This window comes from Neolamprologus multifasciatus, chromosome 23, assembly GCF_963576455.1.
Source record: "Neolamprologus multifasciatus chromosome 23, fNeoMul1.2, whole genome shotgun sequence".
Classification (NCBI taxonomy): Eukaryota; Metazoa; Chordata; class Actinopteri; order Cichliformes; family Cichlidae; genus Neolamprologus; species Neolamprologus multifasciatus.
This window is the reverse complement of record NC_140460.1, coordinates 15,180,244-15,197,477: the sequence shown is the minus strand read 5'-3', so window position 1 is coordinate 15,197,477 and position 17,234 is coordinate 15,180,244. Positions and strand designations below refer to the sequence as shown.

Below are 17,234 nucleotides of genomic sequence, written 5' to 3'. Positions count from 1 at the left end.
TTTTAAAAAAGTAGCGGCACTTATACATCACGTTAAAGTACAACAACATTTTTGGAAATGGACTGGTTCTTCTATAGCGCTTTTCTACTCCACTTGAGCATTTAAAGTGCTTTAGACAGGATGCCTCATTCAACAAAAACTGTATTTTCTCTAGTGGCCACTTAAGGCTGGGTCCACAACCAGCAATTTTAAAATTTGGGGGCGGGGTTTACAGATACATGACCTTATAGGTACCTGTGGCCAGGAGCTGTCTGCTAGGCTTCACCTCAGCTAATTCGAGTCACTGAACCATGTTTGTGGGGTTGGCGCCTTTTATACCATTTTTATTGGCATCTTCTGACAAATAATAGGGCTCGAGCTGGCTTTTTTAGAAGACACACTGGTAACTGTGGTGTTGGCCTATATAGACTATGTATGTTAATGCCATTCTTTATTGATCCCATTATTTATTACTGATTGTACACAGATTTGTAGTTTAACGCTACTGTACATAGTAACTTTTATGTCTGAATGAAGGGTAGAAACAGAGTAGAAAAAACACGGGACTCAGGTGCACAAATGCTCATACGTTACTATTTTTAACTGTCAGAAAAGTAGGCCAGTAATGATAAAATTCATTGACCAGTCTCAACTGGAATCAGTTGCAGATTCCCTTACAAGTGCTTTTGCTCCTGCAACATTTAGCAGTTGGGAGGATCCTATTAACTAAAGCAATTAACATTTCTTGTTTTTGGTAAATGGAAATTGCCCAAAAAGGAACATAGTTCAAACAAAACACAGGACGCGATATACAGCTAAATATGCTTTTGATTTCACTGCATCTCTGCATCTAGTGTTTTTTCTTCCTGACCCTGTGCTCCCCTCTCCCCACCTTCAGTGCTGTGTTATTTACATCAACATGTCCTGCTTTTGTGTCATATCACTAAAAGATTGCTATCCAGACGTCCTGTCTCACTTCAGCGTCTTTTCAGGGTTTTTTTTTCCCTCTTTGGAGCTTTGCATTTAGCTGAGTACAGACTGATTATCATCACATTTAGGAGGAAGGCTCCAGGTAGCATCACCATCTCTCTCAAATATGTGGGTGGCGCTGATAAGAGCGGTCAACAGGTTTTGGTCCGCTTCTTCTTTATCTCTGAGCTTCTTTGCCTGAGCTTCCCTTCTCTCTGTACACCCTCAGTGATCCGGAAAGAACCAAGATCCAGACTGACAAGACACACGCACATACGCACACATCAGATAACACAGTATGATTGGTTCCAGGCAGTTCTTGGAGTTTGTTGTCTATGTTTTCAACTATAAAAATGTTGTGGTATGGGGTTTAGCCACAGTTTGTGTATGTCGTTGTTTTTTTTTTTTGTATAGTACTCTTGGATTTTAGTGATGATGGTTCATGTCATGTGATACATGCTGTGCTTTCTTTCTGTTTTTCTGAAGCTGATTATTATTTCCTGGGTGGGAGAGTGCGTTCCCAGATTAGTCTTACTTTTCAGATAATTAAAGGATGTTTTGGGTTTTTTTCAGAATCACTAGGGTTCATCAGGCATTTAATTAGCTCTGTCAATAAAGGAAACTCCCTTTTCCTGCAGGGACACTGAGCCGCAGTGATAGTGTGCTCTAACTGCAGGGTGCAGGTTTACACGGCTATGCAAAATATTTGATGGTGAAAGTATTTCATTACAATGCTGATGCACAGCCTTTATAAAGCACTCTTGAAACATTGTGTAATTAAGTTGCCTTGAAAGGTCCTGGAATTGCAAATGCATGCTTAAAGCAGGACAAACAAATCACCCTTTACAGTTTCAGTGTCACAGGCATCAGTAGGATCTAAATCTAACCATGTGGCTTTGCTATACAACGAAAGCTTGTCTGTGATTTGTGTTTTGTGTTTTTTTTTCGGTTTTGTTGTAGTTGGCGCTGTGTTTGTTGTTGGAGCTGATTTAGAGCTTAAAGTTGATGCTGTGTTGTTTTTTTCCTCACATTTCCATTGTTTACACATGCTACCACCACTAATGGTATGCTGTGTGACGGCTTATCCTGCTACAGCTGTCGTCCCTTGTGTGGAGTTTAATTTCAGTAACGCGATAGTCCAAGACAAGCCTCCATCCGTGGCTGCTGGCAAATGCCCCCCTTAACTGTAATGGACCCTGCACCCCTAAATCCTTGTGCCAGGCTCCTGATAATCAATCAGCCGTGCCGTGGCCTCCTGTCCCGAGCACACCCTGCAGGGTTCTCCGAAGGTAGCTGCCTCCATCAAGGACAACTCAGCGCCACCTGATCCTTACAAACACCACAAGAGGTACTTTGATGCCTGGTGCTTTTGCACCTCTTCTTTCCACACCCTGGCTGCTTGACAAGGTCTGTTGCTATGCCCACTAGCCTCACCAGACCTCACGAACACAGCTCTGTGGGCAGAGATGCACACCAGCTGCTGCTGAGTCCTCATCATTGCTTACATTGTGCAACCCAGAAAGGGTTTACATTGTTATTAATGCTGTTTTCTCATTAAACTTGGGGGGAAAAAAGATAATAATCACCACAGTTTTCACCCTTTCCGACCCCTTAGCGCCTCTTGGCACTTCCTCTTCTTGGAGCTCTGTTTATGCCTGCGTTTGCAGGTGACTCACGTCTTCTGGAAAAGTTTCTGTCTGGGTTTAAAATTCCTCATCTTTTACAACTCTCCCCGACTCTCGTTTTCTTTCTACCTCCTTCTTCCATCTATTGACGCCAGGCTCTTAGAGCCAAGCCAGGTATGATTATATCTTGGTTGTTGTTATCCTCAAAGGAGCAATACAGTCGCTTTTTCCAGTGTCTGGATTAAGTGCAAATATGAAAAAAAGGGGAAAAATAGTGAGACAGAGAGAGTGATGAATCTCTGATCTGTTTGTTTGGATCACCATCCAGATTGCCTCATAGATTAGTGTTTAGTAATTTCTTCCATTTCCTTGTCTCATAGGGACGTTTTAACGATTTTTGCAACACTTTCATGGACCACATAACTGAACATTCTGGTTTGCATTACTCTCCTTGAGGGCTTACATTTGTTGAGGAATGATAATTGGACTTTGATGCTGACTCTGTTTGTTCTGCTGGTATCTCTTGTAAAATGACTTCATGAATCATCACAGTGACACATCGTTGTACTTCAGAAAGTGACAGTCAGACTTTCCTTCTGTGCTGAGGTATATGTTAGTCTAGAATGCTGCATGGCTTCAAAAATACATCAGATTACAATGAATTCTTGTTTTAGTGACAAATGGATCAAATGGAAACAGAAAAAAGAGAAATACCAAAAAAAAAAGCCTGTTCATTAACTGCATACTTCTTGATAAAGAAGATATCATTTGGCACAGTTATTATAGTCTACATGATAATGAAACAAAAGTCAACCTTTGGTATAAGTGACAGCTTTGTCCAACATGAGGAAACACATTGAAAAACAAATCTTTACTCGTTGGAATAAATTGTAAATCTTTGTATGTTTTTGGCACCTAGGGGGACTCTTCCTCGAAGTTGGCTTTGAGGATGTGCTTCGAGTGCGATCACAATCTTATCTTGTTTGTGTGTGAAAGTATTCCGATAAAATGGTGCGGTTGCTTCTTGTTTATGCTCTCCCAAGATTCCTGTAATGTTTCCTCGGAAAACACTTCTAGTTTCACTGTAACAAAAAAAATTACCAAATCAAGCTTTCAATTTAATAATACAGATGTTTTGCATATATTACGACATTCAAAAGTGAAAAGTGTTTTCATATATTGCACAGTTGCTGTAGCTTGTTTTTCAAGCTCCAATGACTGTATTTAAATGTAGTTGTATGTAAGTTCCTTGGAAACCGTCCCTTTAGTGCTTGAAATCTGTAAGCTTAGTCTGAATATTATTGAATACAACATGATGTTCTTTTTGTGAATCAGTGGCCACTTAGGGAGTCAGAGAGGAGGATAATGCTGTAGGGGTGGGCCAAGAAAACACCCTGCTCAATGCTTCATATTGGAATCACTGACCAGTCTATAGCCTAAAGTGATTGTTAGCAACCACTTGTTACCAGTCAGGGAATACTCATTTTGTTGCCTGTGCCCCCAGATCTGCCCCAGATGTGTATATGACATAAACCACTGCCTACTGTCATCTCATGTAAGCAAACACCCGTAACGCTTTATGTTTTAATAAATACCATACATATTCATAGTGATTAGAGAACAGTAAAAACAAACACATTAGCCGTTTTTTACTACTTTTTGTTAAATTGACTGGAACTTATACTGCGTCTTTCTACTCAGTTGCACAATCAAAGTGCTTTTTACTGCAAGTCTAATTCACCTAATCAGACACACATTCACACATTCTTCCAAGGATGCTTCAGCATGCTGACTGGAGGAGTCAGGGATAGATCCACTAACATTCGAGTTGGTAGACAACCCACTCGACCACCCCAAATTGTTGACAGCATACAGCATAGTCAACAGTTACTGCTGATAAATTACTTTACCTAGCATTGATGTTCTGCTCTATTTAGGATAGAGCAGGTCTGAAAATGTGATAGCAGAAATTTATTTGTTTTTTTTTTTACTTTGCTTCTTCTTGCTGGTTAGGTGAAGGCACACAATGCTACTTGGTCGCTAAAACCGTGCTAAAACCAGCTTGGTTGAGGCTGCATGTTGAAAAATTAGGCTTAAATGTGGCACGGAGGCGCTTTTACCAGTACTGAGCTTTGAAACAACAAGCTGGAAGGGAAGATGTGTCGCAGATGTGCCATAAAGGCCAGCAGTTTTGACAAAACTCCAGTGTTTGACACCCCGGGAATAAGCATGGACCGTAAAATATCAACTTGGCAAGAGCAAATGTAAAACAATATTAAAGGGATAAAGGATATTGTACTCTGTTCAGTATTTAGTCTGGTTCAGAACCTATAACAAACTGTTTACTTTTTCCATTAATAAATCCATCTAAACGAGTACTGCAGTGTTTGCAAATACGTTTTGTAGTGACTGAAAACATATGAGTGTAGCAGAAAATGTTAACGGTTTCAATTATAGCGTGTAGATCTCTGTCTCGATAATACGCACTCCATAACCACATCTGAGCAACTTAATGCTCAGCCTGTTTTTCACTAATTCAAGCACTGCTAATAATCGCCTGTCAACTTGCTTTTTAATCACCATCACTCTGTTTTCAGCTCATTTGTTCTGTTATTGAAGTACAAAAGCTATATTTTGAGTTTAAAAGCAAAAGCTGATCTTTTGCTGAGCTGTGAATAATTAACTTACTGTGGTGTTGTGTAGATCCTAAAATGTGAGTCCTTATGGGTTCAGTTAGTGATTTACAGCTTTTTACTGCTGACACGCAGAATGGAGCTGATTTGATTAGTCTGAGAATACAGAGAGGAGGAAGTTTAAAGATGAGTGTCAGACAGACCTCTGAGCCCCCCGAGAGTGTCAGTTTCTCATCAGTGACAACAATAGAGAATTTTAACAGTTTGTTAGTAAGCTGGTGTTTTTCAGTTTGAGTACAATTTAAAGAAAATGATGGAAAGCCAGACCCTTGCCTGAGATGATTTTGGGTTAAGTCTCGCACTTTGAACCACCTGACTCACTTTGGCGTAAGTGAAGGCTAACACTAGAAACAAGAAACATCAGTTAAGGTCCCAAAACACGCACGTTTGTTTTCGCCATCTCACTAACAGACTGTGAAAATCTATTTTAACGGGAGTCTGAAAAAAAGGCATAGTTGCAAGCTGTAGGGATGGTTACAGGGACCCACCACTTACTATTTTTTTTTCCCCGTGAACAAAGACTCCACTGTGTGAAAGTTAAGAGCCCTCTGAGGATACATATCAGAGCCTTTTAGGGAGAACACAGCACGCCGTCTTTGTAAGTTTATCAGCAAAGTGAGTACGTAAACAACCACAAAGCTAGATAACGTAGAACAATTTACATCATAACAGAGCTGGATTTTCACCAGACTAGTAGCAGTTGCCTGATATTAATGCTTATACAAAACGTAACATGAGAATATCAAAGCTTTGACATTTGCCCAGTTCAGCTGTGTGAAATCAGATCATGTTATGTACTCTGACTGATCTCGTAGGATTTCTGTTTTTTTTACTCTTCTCACTTCCTCAATATACTTGTGGTAACAGGGCGCTAATTTCCCTCTTTCTTTCCCCCCCCCTTTTTTTTTCTTTTGCTATTGCCAGGTTGACTTACATCTGAAGCCCATCCAGTCGATGCTGCACCACCAGAAGCCCCTGGTCTTCGTGCTCAGCTCCCCCCAACCATTGATCTGGAATGTCAAAACAGAGAACCTGGCTCTGCGCATCCAACATACCTTTTATGTGAGTCCAGAACACAAAAAATCCTTTAAGTCCTGCTTCCTAAAACTGTCTATTCATTTCCTCACAGGCTAAACCGCATTACCGTTTCAGTAGCCTTTTCTATGAGTAACATATTTGAAGCGATGTAAATTTGCAGAGGAGGCCGTTCTGCACTTCAAAGGGAGGTTTCCAATGTTTTGGGGGCACATCTGGTCAACGCGCATGTGCAGTCGTAGCTTGTGTAGAGCCGTGTGTAATGTTTCATCTGGTGCAGTGGATTCTTTAGTCGTAATATAATTTTGGAAGTATTTAGCGGAAGTTTGACTCACATTATCTTATACAGGATGCAGCTGTAAGAGGTTGTTTTTACGCTCATAAATGGGCCAAAATGTATTTATCTAACACAATCTGCTTCGTCAGCTTTATTCATGCTCGACATCCACCGAGTCGTGTCCCCCACCCTTCTTTACACAGTCCTGTTGATAGCTTGGCTGCTGTTCATATGACACTGGGTGTATCCATGTATCACAAAACCCCCTCAGCGGTGAAGGTGTGGTACCAAAAACTGTAAACACTAAAGCGTCACCAACTTTATCCTTTCGCCTACTGATTTTTGTTGAAATTGTCGTACAAGTTGGTTTGCAAGCAAGTATATAATATTGATAAATCCTGTGTTTTTCTTTCTACAAATGTAACTTTTATTTGTTACATTTGTAGAATCTTCCTCTTGCTTTGCAGACTGAAGTTTTTCTTAGGACTCGGGTGGAAGAGGCAAAGATTTAGTGAAGGGTATCTTAGTGAAGTTGGAGCCAGGTCCCCTGGGGAGTCAGCCATATTTAGTGAAGGTACCAGGGGGCCTCTCTGGGAAACTTAATAAAAAATGTAAAAATGCACTGCTTCAGTGCTCTTGTTCAAAGCCCGTGTATCACATGAGAAAATCAGTGCGAAATGAAACCCAGAAGCCTCCGCTGTAGCTGTGGTCTCTGTTGTAGCTGTGGCTTCACTGTGCTATATAACTATGAAAACTTCGCTTTGCATTCATGTGAGCTGAAGGCTTTTCTGTATTGCTGGCTTCCCAGAAGTATTCATTTTTCAATTTCTATGTTAACACCAAAGCATTGCGCAAGAACGCAGCATCAGGTACGCAAATTATTTCCATATGTGGTTGAGAGTTTTCACGCTTACTTCTTAAGCTCAAAACATCTTCCCATAAAGCCAATGTGATATGGAGGAGAATACGAACAAATGGCAAAAGCCTTGTGTTACGCACAGGCGCATAACACAAGGACAGCAAGAGGATCCAGTGACTGTTGTTTGGGAGCATTTTGCTGGCAGCGCTTCAGTCTACTGGCCCTCTTACAGGAAAGGGTCACTACAAGTCAATAAAGTGGGTCATCACTTTTATCCAGTGCAGACTTATATCCTGATAGATGTTGTATCTTCCAGAATCATAATCCCCCAGTCAATGAATAGTTTGTCAAAAGTTTGAGAATGATGTCAGTCTTGCTTTTATCATTTCTCAAACTGGTGGAAAACCTATGTGAAATGTTCGAGTCTGACATGTTAAACACTCTCCACTGCTATCATCAAAACACTGGTAATAACCTTAGGAACCAGTTGCTAAATGCTAAATGCATTTCAGCTTTTATAGACTCCACAACAAAAGTTGTCCAACATAACCCACTGTAAAACACTCAAGCAAATGCACGATGCTTAACATATCCAGCAACAACAACAAAAAACCCAAGATATTAACCGTAATTAAATATTACTCCCAAACAAAAAAGTGATTGGCCCGCCAAAATCAACAGAAAGCATCAAATTCACTGAGACCAGCCTTGGAATGGTCGCAAAATCTAACCTAACATCAGAATTAAACCAAACAGAAAAAAAGACAAAAAGAAAATAAAGAAATAAGAAATATAATCTGTACAGGTATACATTGCTGCTGCTGTGGACGAAGAAGAAAGACAAGGAACAAGCTTCCTGTTCTCTTTTATTGGCTTCCAGCTCATTAGACCAGACCAGAGACATCTAAATAAAGAGTGAACAAATTATGAGGGATGGATTATAGAGTCTGATTTACAGATAACCAGAGGGCCAAGGGCACATAACACCAAACACCTCACTAAAGCTGTCTTCACTCATGAACAGTGGCCAGTATCTGGAGAATTAGCTTGTCCTCAAGTACCCTGTCTCACATGTAGCACACAGCAGAGCATAGTCTGCTTCATATGTGTTCTTACTCCTGAAAACTGGTTTAGAGACAATGCCACTTGTGTATTATGTTACAACTTTCAACAGAGGTTCTCCCGTGAAGGCTCAGTCATGTCTTGAAACAAACTTCTTTTCCTTTAATTTGTCACCTCTCCATATCTAATTTTAAGAACTACGTACTCCAATAAAATGTTCTGTGTGTCCCAGCCTGGTTGACATTTAGAACAGTAATTCACTGAGTATTAATAGGCCTCTGCTAGATCTTATGAAACCTTATAGGCTTGTGTGACAGGGACATTCATCACAGAGTCATATTAGGTCTCATCACCTCTGCATCAAGAGTGATTCCTGCACAATAAAGTGTTTACATAGTTAGCTGACAAGGTTTTGTTTTTACTCATCGTGTATCCTAGAAAGGTTTCTTCTATTCTTAGAGAAATTTAGAAAATCTGTTATTTTTTTTAAATAAAGCATTAACAGACATGTTTGAGGTTCCTAAAATTCACTAACCAATATGGGATCTGTTTATGCTTGAGTGGGATCATAGTTTTCAGAGAAATTTACTACATTGGGATATTAGGCCTGAGTGCTAAACAGCCCTTTTAATGATCATTTCCTGTACAAATGGAAATGTTCTCATGTCAGAAAGAAACGGATGCATTTCATACAGATGGATGAGCATCTGGCCAGTTTGTGTTTTCTTAAGCTCTGATAATGTGTGGCCAGTGAGATGAGTGTTTCTGCAAAGACCAGCAGGTCAGCATCACATTAAATATCTTCCCTTGTCAGTGGTGGCGAACAGACAGCAGCTGAAAACCATCATTTTAAAGAAAACTTCGAGGCAGAGCTAATGCTGTGAGTGTAACCATGTTGGCAAGGTTTTAATAACTTCAGCTTAATCTCCAATTAAGAATATATTTTATTGAATTTTCTTTTTAAATGATAAAATGTATTCTTACATCTTTGACTTAATTCACAGTATTCATTAAATTGAAGCATTTTAGACCCAACCAAACCAAGGTGTCAGCTTTCTCTTGTTTGCCCTTTAGTACAATATTTGTCCGACACATAATAGCAGCTTTTGAGCGAGCTGAAAAGAGATAAAGGGAATTTAGACACTTTAGGCCGAACTAATGGCTTTGACTGACTACAGGGGCCCCTGCTGAATTAGGTGTTAAGTATTTCTGTTTGAGTGGCAGCACTGAGCCCTCTGGCAGTGCAAGCTGTTGGTATCTTATCCACCAGCCTGACTGCTGCACATTGCCCAAAGAAGTCCCGGATGTTGCTCCTCTTCTCAGGTTCTCTCCACAGTGACACCTCCTTAACATGCCACAAAACTGAAATACAACTCAACATCATGCTTGAGTCTTCTCCTAACTGTTAATTGGTATTCATCTTCGTCATCTCCAATAACTGTCATAACTAATTCTAATTGATGTTTGGTCAGACGTGCTTTATGCTTATACCTTCATCCATTTTTTCCCCTAACCACTTGTCAAAAGGTGGAGTAAACCCTGGAAAGGTTCAGGGCTCTTTGACAACCACGCCTTTTATGAGGTAGAAAAGGTTCGTTTCTGGTACTGCACATGAAACGACAACTGACCATGACCACTGATGCAAAAAAAAAGGTCAGCACATTAAGGAACTTTCCACTCTTTCTGCTTTAGAAAGGAGTTGAGATGTTGCTTTAGTGAGAGCAAAGAGTCAAGTTAAGTCGGTTTTGGACTTAACACTTCAGAACAGAAACCCTATGCCAGACCTCCCTCACTTGCCTTTCCACTGGAGAGGCTGTTTCCTGCGACTAACAGGACTCTGAATCAGACCTGCCAGTCCTTGTTTCCTGGTTCCAGTGCTCAGGGCTCCATGGACACAGATGGGCTGCCTGGAAAAGCTTCAGAGATGTTGAGCACACTGTTACTGTTGGCCACCTGGACTCCGATGGCTTTTAAAATGCCAGACTTTTGTTGTAAACATGCCTTCCACAGTGCTTTTGTCAATCAGCTGCAGGTGGGAATCATTGCGTTTGTAAACCTGACATGAAATATGAACACTGAATAAAGGCCAAGTTTTATTTTACCCAAGGGACACCATGATTAGAAGTGAGACATCTGCAAAGTGTGCTTTGCTGACTTTGTGGCCAAATGCATATATTTCTTCTTGTGGGTTTGAGGTTGAGAGCTGTGTTGCATCTTCCGCTTGAAAGGCTTGATCTGGAGCAAATGTTTTATGACTTTCATGGAACAACACTGTTTAAGCTTTGCTGCTGGCATGTATGTTGTCCACTGCCTGGTTGCCAAACTTTGCCTTTTCACTCTAGTTTTCACTCTTTCTTTCATTATTTGTAGGCTCATAGTTTGAGCTCTCTCCTCACTGCAATCACCAATGGAAACCATGGGTAGCCACTAGTGTTTTTATTTGGAGACAGTAATGGCAGAGGAACGCTCCAGAGTGGCGCTGAGACATATGGTATTGTTTTCTCCACAACAGAGCCTGCCAGTTCACAGGAACACATGTGCAGAGAGCAGCATGATTAGGTCCCAGTATCTCATTGAGTAAGAGAAGATCAAATCAGCCACCAAAGCATTTATCACATTAATATCAGAGAGTTATTGCATGCTCATAATATCCATCAACTCATTCTGCACTTTCCATCACCCTCCTGTGTTTGCAACACCTCTTATTTTCCAAACAGCTTTTTGCAATTTTCCAGGCTAAGGGTGTTGCTCAGTGAGAACGCAGCTCGTGATAATTGATCTCAAACATTTGGCATGCTGTCTCCCTTTTGCTCCACATATGGCCATAACATGTTGATCCATACAGGCAGAAAGAGCCGGAAATATACTGTTAAATGTTTGGGATCTTCAGGACTGGCAGATGTGCTTTTATCTTACATGATTTTTAATATATCCAGATGACCAGATGACCAGAATCAGCTTTCTGGAATCCTTTATTTATCCAGGTAAAATCTAATAGAGAATAAGATTTTTTCTTTTTTAAGAGGGCAGCAGAAATGACAAGAAAAAACTGATTTAATCTCTCCAACTGTAACCACTTTCAGTAACATGTTGACTAAAGTACCATTATGAACATGAAAGCATGTGTGTCAGTGCCAGAGGTCTAAAGTTAATTTCTAACAACTGCAAAATTTGAGAAATGTCTCTCTATTCAGGGCAGTCATGTCTTTAAACTTCTATTTTCTTGCCCATGTTACTTTAATCAGAAAAAGAGTTGTACATTAGTAGCCTCCAGAACTGATCCAATAATTTTGGCTTCCTGTTGAAACATGCAAATTTTGACTTCCCCAGCTTGGTAGTCTAATATATTTACTATGACTCAGCTTCAAAATAACTGACACCATTACAGAGAACTCAGTATGGCAGCACTTTGTTAAAACAGATCTCCACCCAAGAGTTGAGACAATTTTACTTCACAAGTATTTTTTATCTACTGCTCAGTCGGGAACCGCTGGAGCCCAAAAACGAAGCCAACATCGAAAGCCTCACAAGCTCACTTCCTACAGTGTCCACTTTACACTAATTTACGTCACTGAACGGGGCCCTCCCTACCAGTTTGTGCAATTTTTGTGTCTTTTGGAATATTTTTAATGGAAATATCTAACAAATAATATGGCAGACTGTGTGGCACAGAACGTCCAAGAAGTTTATGCTTTGGTTTTGTTGAGTGAAATTCTAGTGCCTTAGGTTATTTAACCCTATTCAGCAGGTATGTGTCACTGCGTTGCACCTACACACTTTTTAGAAGCAGCTTGCTAACTAGGCATGCTAGGATTAACCGATAACTTAGCAGTTCAACAACTCGACCAAATACGGTCACTTCTGACTCCAAAAGACAAACATGGTTGCAGCCGAATTGTTAATGTTGGGTTTCAAAATATATACAGTCCATGCTACAGCCCTATAAGGACATGAATACAATGCAATCATCTTTAAGATCTTTTTTCAGATTTTCCTGACATGAGAATAAGCAAAATGGATTAACTAAAGCACCCTGTTTAAGTACACCAGCAACAAAACTAGCACCAGAGAACTGAATGACAGCTTATGTAAACAGTACGCAGTACAGTATATTTATATTTATAAATGCCATTTAAGAAACTACACTTTGGTTTCCAGCACTTTTTGGTCTGCAGGACGTGCAGAGAGAGTCCGAGCAGAGAGAGAGAGTTTGTTAAAGCCCAGAGTGGGTGCCTCACTTCCCCGTTTCAAATTCCTGAGGTTTCCAGCACTCTGGAAGGCCTGGAGCTAATTTGGCTTTCAGGCTTTCCCCTCTAATTCTTTGCGACTAATTATGGTCGTATTCCCGCAATTAAACTGATAAACTCTGCTGAGCTTGGCAAGGATACCCCAGCCCCTCCCCGGCAGCTTAGCGCACCACCCCTCTCCTCTTCGCCATCTTTCTTTCTGTTGCTTCTTACTGTAGTAAACACACTAAAAATAAAGTCAACCTGAATTCTTCGACAATGTCTGTCTCCTAGGCAGCAGTATTTACAGCCTCTGGTGACAATGCCAGGAACACTGAGAGGAGCGTCCAGAGGTCAGACAGATGTTGTGCATGCGGAGATTTGAAAAGTTATGTCTGAAAAGCCTAAACAGTCAGAAGGGATATTATTCTGTTATCATTGAAGCATGATTGCAATTTAGGGACAACTTCATAAACTCATCACAGAGAAGTGGTCTGACGTATTATTTCTCAGATTCAAATGGATTTAATGTTTCAATTGCGCCTGCCAGCACTGTCTCATGCATGCAGATAATATACCTTGGAGGAAAGAAGAACAAGCACGGAAATAAAAGGAGGTGGGCTGTCTAGACCGTGTGCTAGGATTCATTTGGATGTTTGGTAGGCTTTCAGTAAATATGTATGTGAATGTTTATGTCTTTGAAATGAAGCTCTGAATTCCAGTAAGTTGCAAAGGTGGTCTTTTCCTGAAAAAAGTTTATATTTTCTCTTTTTAATATGTAAATGTGCTTGCCTTCTTGGGTTTGTGTGTGTCAAAGATATGTGTTGTCCCTTGTGGGATATCTGTTGCCCCTTGTGGCCACTTTAAAACACAACTATACATTGTGATGACGCACTACACTGGAAACCAGACACCTGGTTGTGTTGAGGAACATGTGGTAGAAATTTCTTGAGCATATTTGTACAAGCTTTGCAAAAAAAAAGTGAGAAGTTCAATCGTATTTAAAGAATTAGTTTGATTGCTTTGTGTGTGTTTTACAGGTTATATTTTTGTGACGCAATAAGAATGAGCAACATTGAAGTGCATGTAATTTCTCAACAAGTGAAACACTTTAACAGAAAACATTTTCTCTGGAATTGAGTTGGACATGAGGAAAGCTGAAAAAACTGAAGAAAACACGTTATATAGAGCAGGTAACGTTTTATCCCAAACAGTTCCTTTGTTCCTTACACTCCTGCTTTTTGTTTCTTCTCCTCCAGTATCTTTGGGCTCACAGGTCAGGTTTAAGGCCGGAAAACTTCTCCCTCTCCACCCGCATACAGCAAAGAGACCTTTCCCACGGCAATGAGCAACTCCTCACCTGGCCCAGAAGAAGTACAGGGCAGTCACCTCTTTCTCTGAGCTCAAGATGGACTCAAGACATCTACATCAAAGTCGGAGAAGGTGTGCACCAGATTCCCAAAATTCCCCAAACATAGCTCTGGGCCCAAGGCACTCCTCCACCCCATTCCCCTTTAGCTTTCATAACTTTACTTAGCTTTTGTGTTTTAGCCCAGGCTAGAGGTTTACATGCACTACGCTAGAAAAAGATTTTCCTTCCCTCAAAAGACAGTCACCCTTTCACACTTTTTAACAGGCCGCCTGTGGTATTCCTAAGTTTTGCTTGCTTACAGCCTCAAGAGTTCTTGGAACCCAGAACAAAATGGTTGTATTTCTGTAACATTGTAACATCTTTAAAAATGACTGGGTTCAGAATAAAGCCAATACATTAAAAAAAAAACATATATAGGCAAGTACTTTTTCTACAAGACAAAAAAATGATCCCATTTAAATTGAAAATGTCGCGCTTTTATCATCCTTATTTCAAACTTAAAATCATCGTATCAGAGCAAGCAAACAAAGAAAAAAACACACATAGACGTTTGTCAGCAACAACTCTGCAGTTATCGACAGTGCAAGGGTTTTTGTGTTTGACAAGAAATGAAAAATGTAGCTGTAAAACAAAAGTTATGGCAGCTGAACTACGAAGCCAAAATGATGAGTTTAGTACTTTGACTTACTGAATTTTGGGGCTTACAGACACTAAAGTAGCTGCTACTTTGCTGTTAATACACCAGAAGACTTTATAGTGAAGCTAAATAAACACACAGTACTACTTTTCATTTTTAACAAGGTGCAAAGGTGTCATATTCTGTAGTTGGGGGAATAGGTTGTAGTTTTACCAGGAAAGAAAAAAGTTAGGAGGGAAAGATGAGATTAGAAAGAATTAGACAAATTCTTTCCAGTTTTTTCAATAAGTTTAGGGAGGAGGGTTTCTCAAGTGAAGAGCACAGAAGGAGTCTCCGGGGTGGCCATGATTGATTTTCACACATGTTCAAGATGCAGAATTACAATTCTTTATTTTCTGCACTCACATTGTGAACAGACAACACATCCGACTCTGCATTTCATCAGTTCTCAGACAAGATAACTTGTTTTTAATGAGAATCTATTACTACATGAATATAGAGCTTGTGTCCAGAAAGAAATTAATGGCTCCACTAAGTAAGTTCTCTCTGTGTTTTTGTTAGTTTCTGTGGAGAGCGGAGAGGTTACTCAGCCTTCACGCTCTTGGCTGGTGTCATTAGGGGCTGTGGTTTGGCAAAACCTCAGAGTGCCATGATGTTTACTTCAAGTAAAGAGCTGTAGATTTCCACTCCTTCACATCTTCAGAAGTGTTTCATGAAGATGGAGAGATCCTCACTTTGCTTTCTAGCATGCCCACACTCAAGGTCTCTCCTCAGCTCTTTAAGTGCCGCAAGAGTTCCGGAGAGGAAGGTGCCAGCCTTCAGTTTACACTCTGTCCCAAGTTCTGTTTGCCAAATAAGGACAGCATCTGTCTGTGTTTTCCCGTTGTGCTGAGAATGAGCACAACTTTTCATCTTAATGAATTTTTGAACTGTTGTGAAATTGAAGGAAAAAACACAAGAAGTTTTTGATGACTGAGCATGAATGATTATTGTCCTGTTATTGCAAAAGAATTCTGGTAAAACATCTTGCTAAGATTTCCCACATAAAATCTAATTTCCCTGTTGATGGGAAGGACGGATCATGCCAACCAGGGCACCGCCCAACCTCGTTGGGCGCACAACCCAGGGCCTTGTTAGTGCCTGCGAATAGTAGCTGCAGGGTACAAGAGCAACTCTGCTGTAGATGGGAACAGCTGGGTTAAAGCAAATGTTCAGTCTTCCGAAGGTTTCGTGAGCAGGACGTTGAATTCGTCACTAGAGCAGGGGTTTGCTGTTCTGTTGTTGACATCAGGCTCTGACCTCTCTTTGGTAGAGAAGTACCAGAAGCTATATTTCTCCTTTGCCAGGTCAAAATAGTTTCACAGCCCCTCTGAACAGTAACACAAACTTTTCTCCACTTTCAGATCCACTGTCTTCTGACACCTGCAAGATTGATTCCAAGTTCCTGTCTTTGAACTACCTGGGCAGCTACAAGGAGCCACAGACATCAAAAGGCTGCGTCCTCTCTGTGCCCCACAAAGACAAAGAAGTCCACATCATTGAGCTCCAAGCCCCAAACACCAGCAGGTGAGTCAGGCCAAGGCTGCAGAGGCCAAGAATACATGTTGTCACGGTTTATTTTTGAGGTCAGGATGCTCGCAATAATCTCTGTGGAGTTTATTTTGGATGGGAACTAACATGAAGGCGGAGGGGGGTTATGTTCACTTAGTGGTTTTCTTTTGAGGAAGAGAGGAAGAGAAAACTTGGTCTAACGGTCCAGTTTGCCAGATAATGTCCTCATTCCCCAGTGGAGTGATTATTCTGTACACCCAAAAGACAGAAAATCTGGGAATGTGTTGTATCTTGTGTGCTGTATCTTGCTGCGGTGTTATCTGTTATGTACGTCTGCAATTTTCTTTCTGGGAATACCTCCAGCTTTTTAATTAGTTGGCCAGACAAAGGCACAGTAACATTACGTAGACCTGACCATCTATTATTATTTATTCTTTCTCTCTCCTTTTTCCTGCAGTGCTTTCCAGGTGGATGTCATAGTTGATCTGCGGCCACTGAAGGAAGGTACCTGGGTACATCGTGACGTTGTCTTGCTGCTCAAATGCGCTAAATCTGTGAACTGGGGTCGTCAAAGTCCACAATGTGACGGGCAATGTGCATGTGGTGGTAAGTTGGCAGCATTACAAGAGACAAAGGCTTTCCATCAAATGATATCTTTTCGCTCTACAGGCATCACGGATGATTTTTATATAGTTGGATCACATATCACTTTAGGTGTCGCGGACAGAAATGTCAACAACTTTACGCTGCTGGCCAAAGAAGTTGTCACAGCAAAAATGTATGTTAAAGTGGCGCCTGGTCCACGCTGGGGGACAGGGTGGGGATACAGGTTAGGAGAACTGTGAAATGTCATTGTGGCACCTCCAGGAATTGTCATCACTTGAGAGAGCCAGAGGCTGGAGTGAAGAGGGCATCATATATTTTCAGAGCCAGGTCGTGCTGCAGTATT

At 40.8% G+C, this 17,234-nt stretch overlaps 1 protein-coding gene across 1 annotated transcript in view; it reads left to right on the top strand.

The window, feature by feature from the left end:
• Positions 1 to 17,234, top strand: part of tgfbr3 (transforming growth factor, beta receptor III) — a 71,004-nt gene that overhangs the window by 30,820 nt on the left and 22,950 nt on the right. The window contains 7 exon segments of the mRNA XM_085150399.1: positions 6,191 to 6,357; positions 14,014 to 14,087; positions 14,090 to 14,136; positions 14,138 to 14,168; positions 16,138 to 16,300; positions 16,743 to 16,848; positions 16,850 to 16,891. Of these exon segments, the coding sequence (XP_085006525.1) occupies positions 6,191 to 6,357; positions 14,014 to 14,087; positions 14,090 to 14,136; positions 14,138 to 14,168; positions 16,138 to 16,300; positions 16,743 to 16,848; positions 16,850 to 16,891 (630 nt within the window).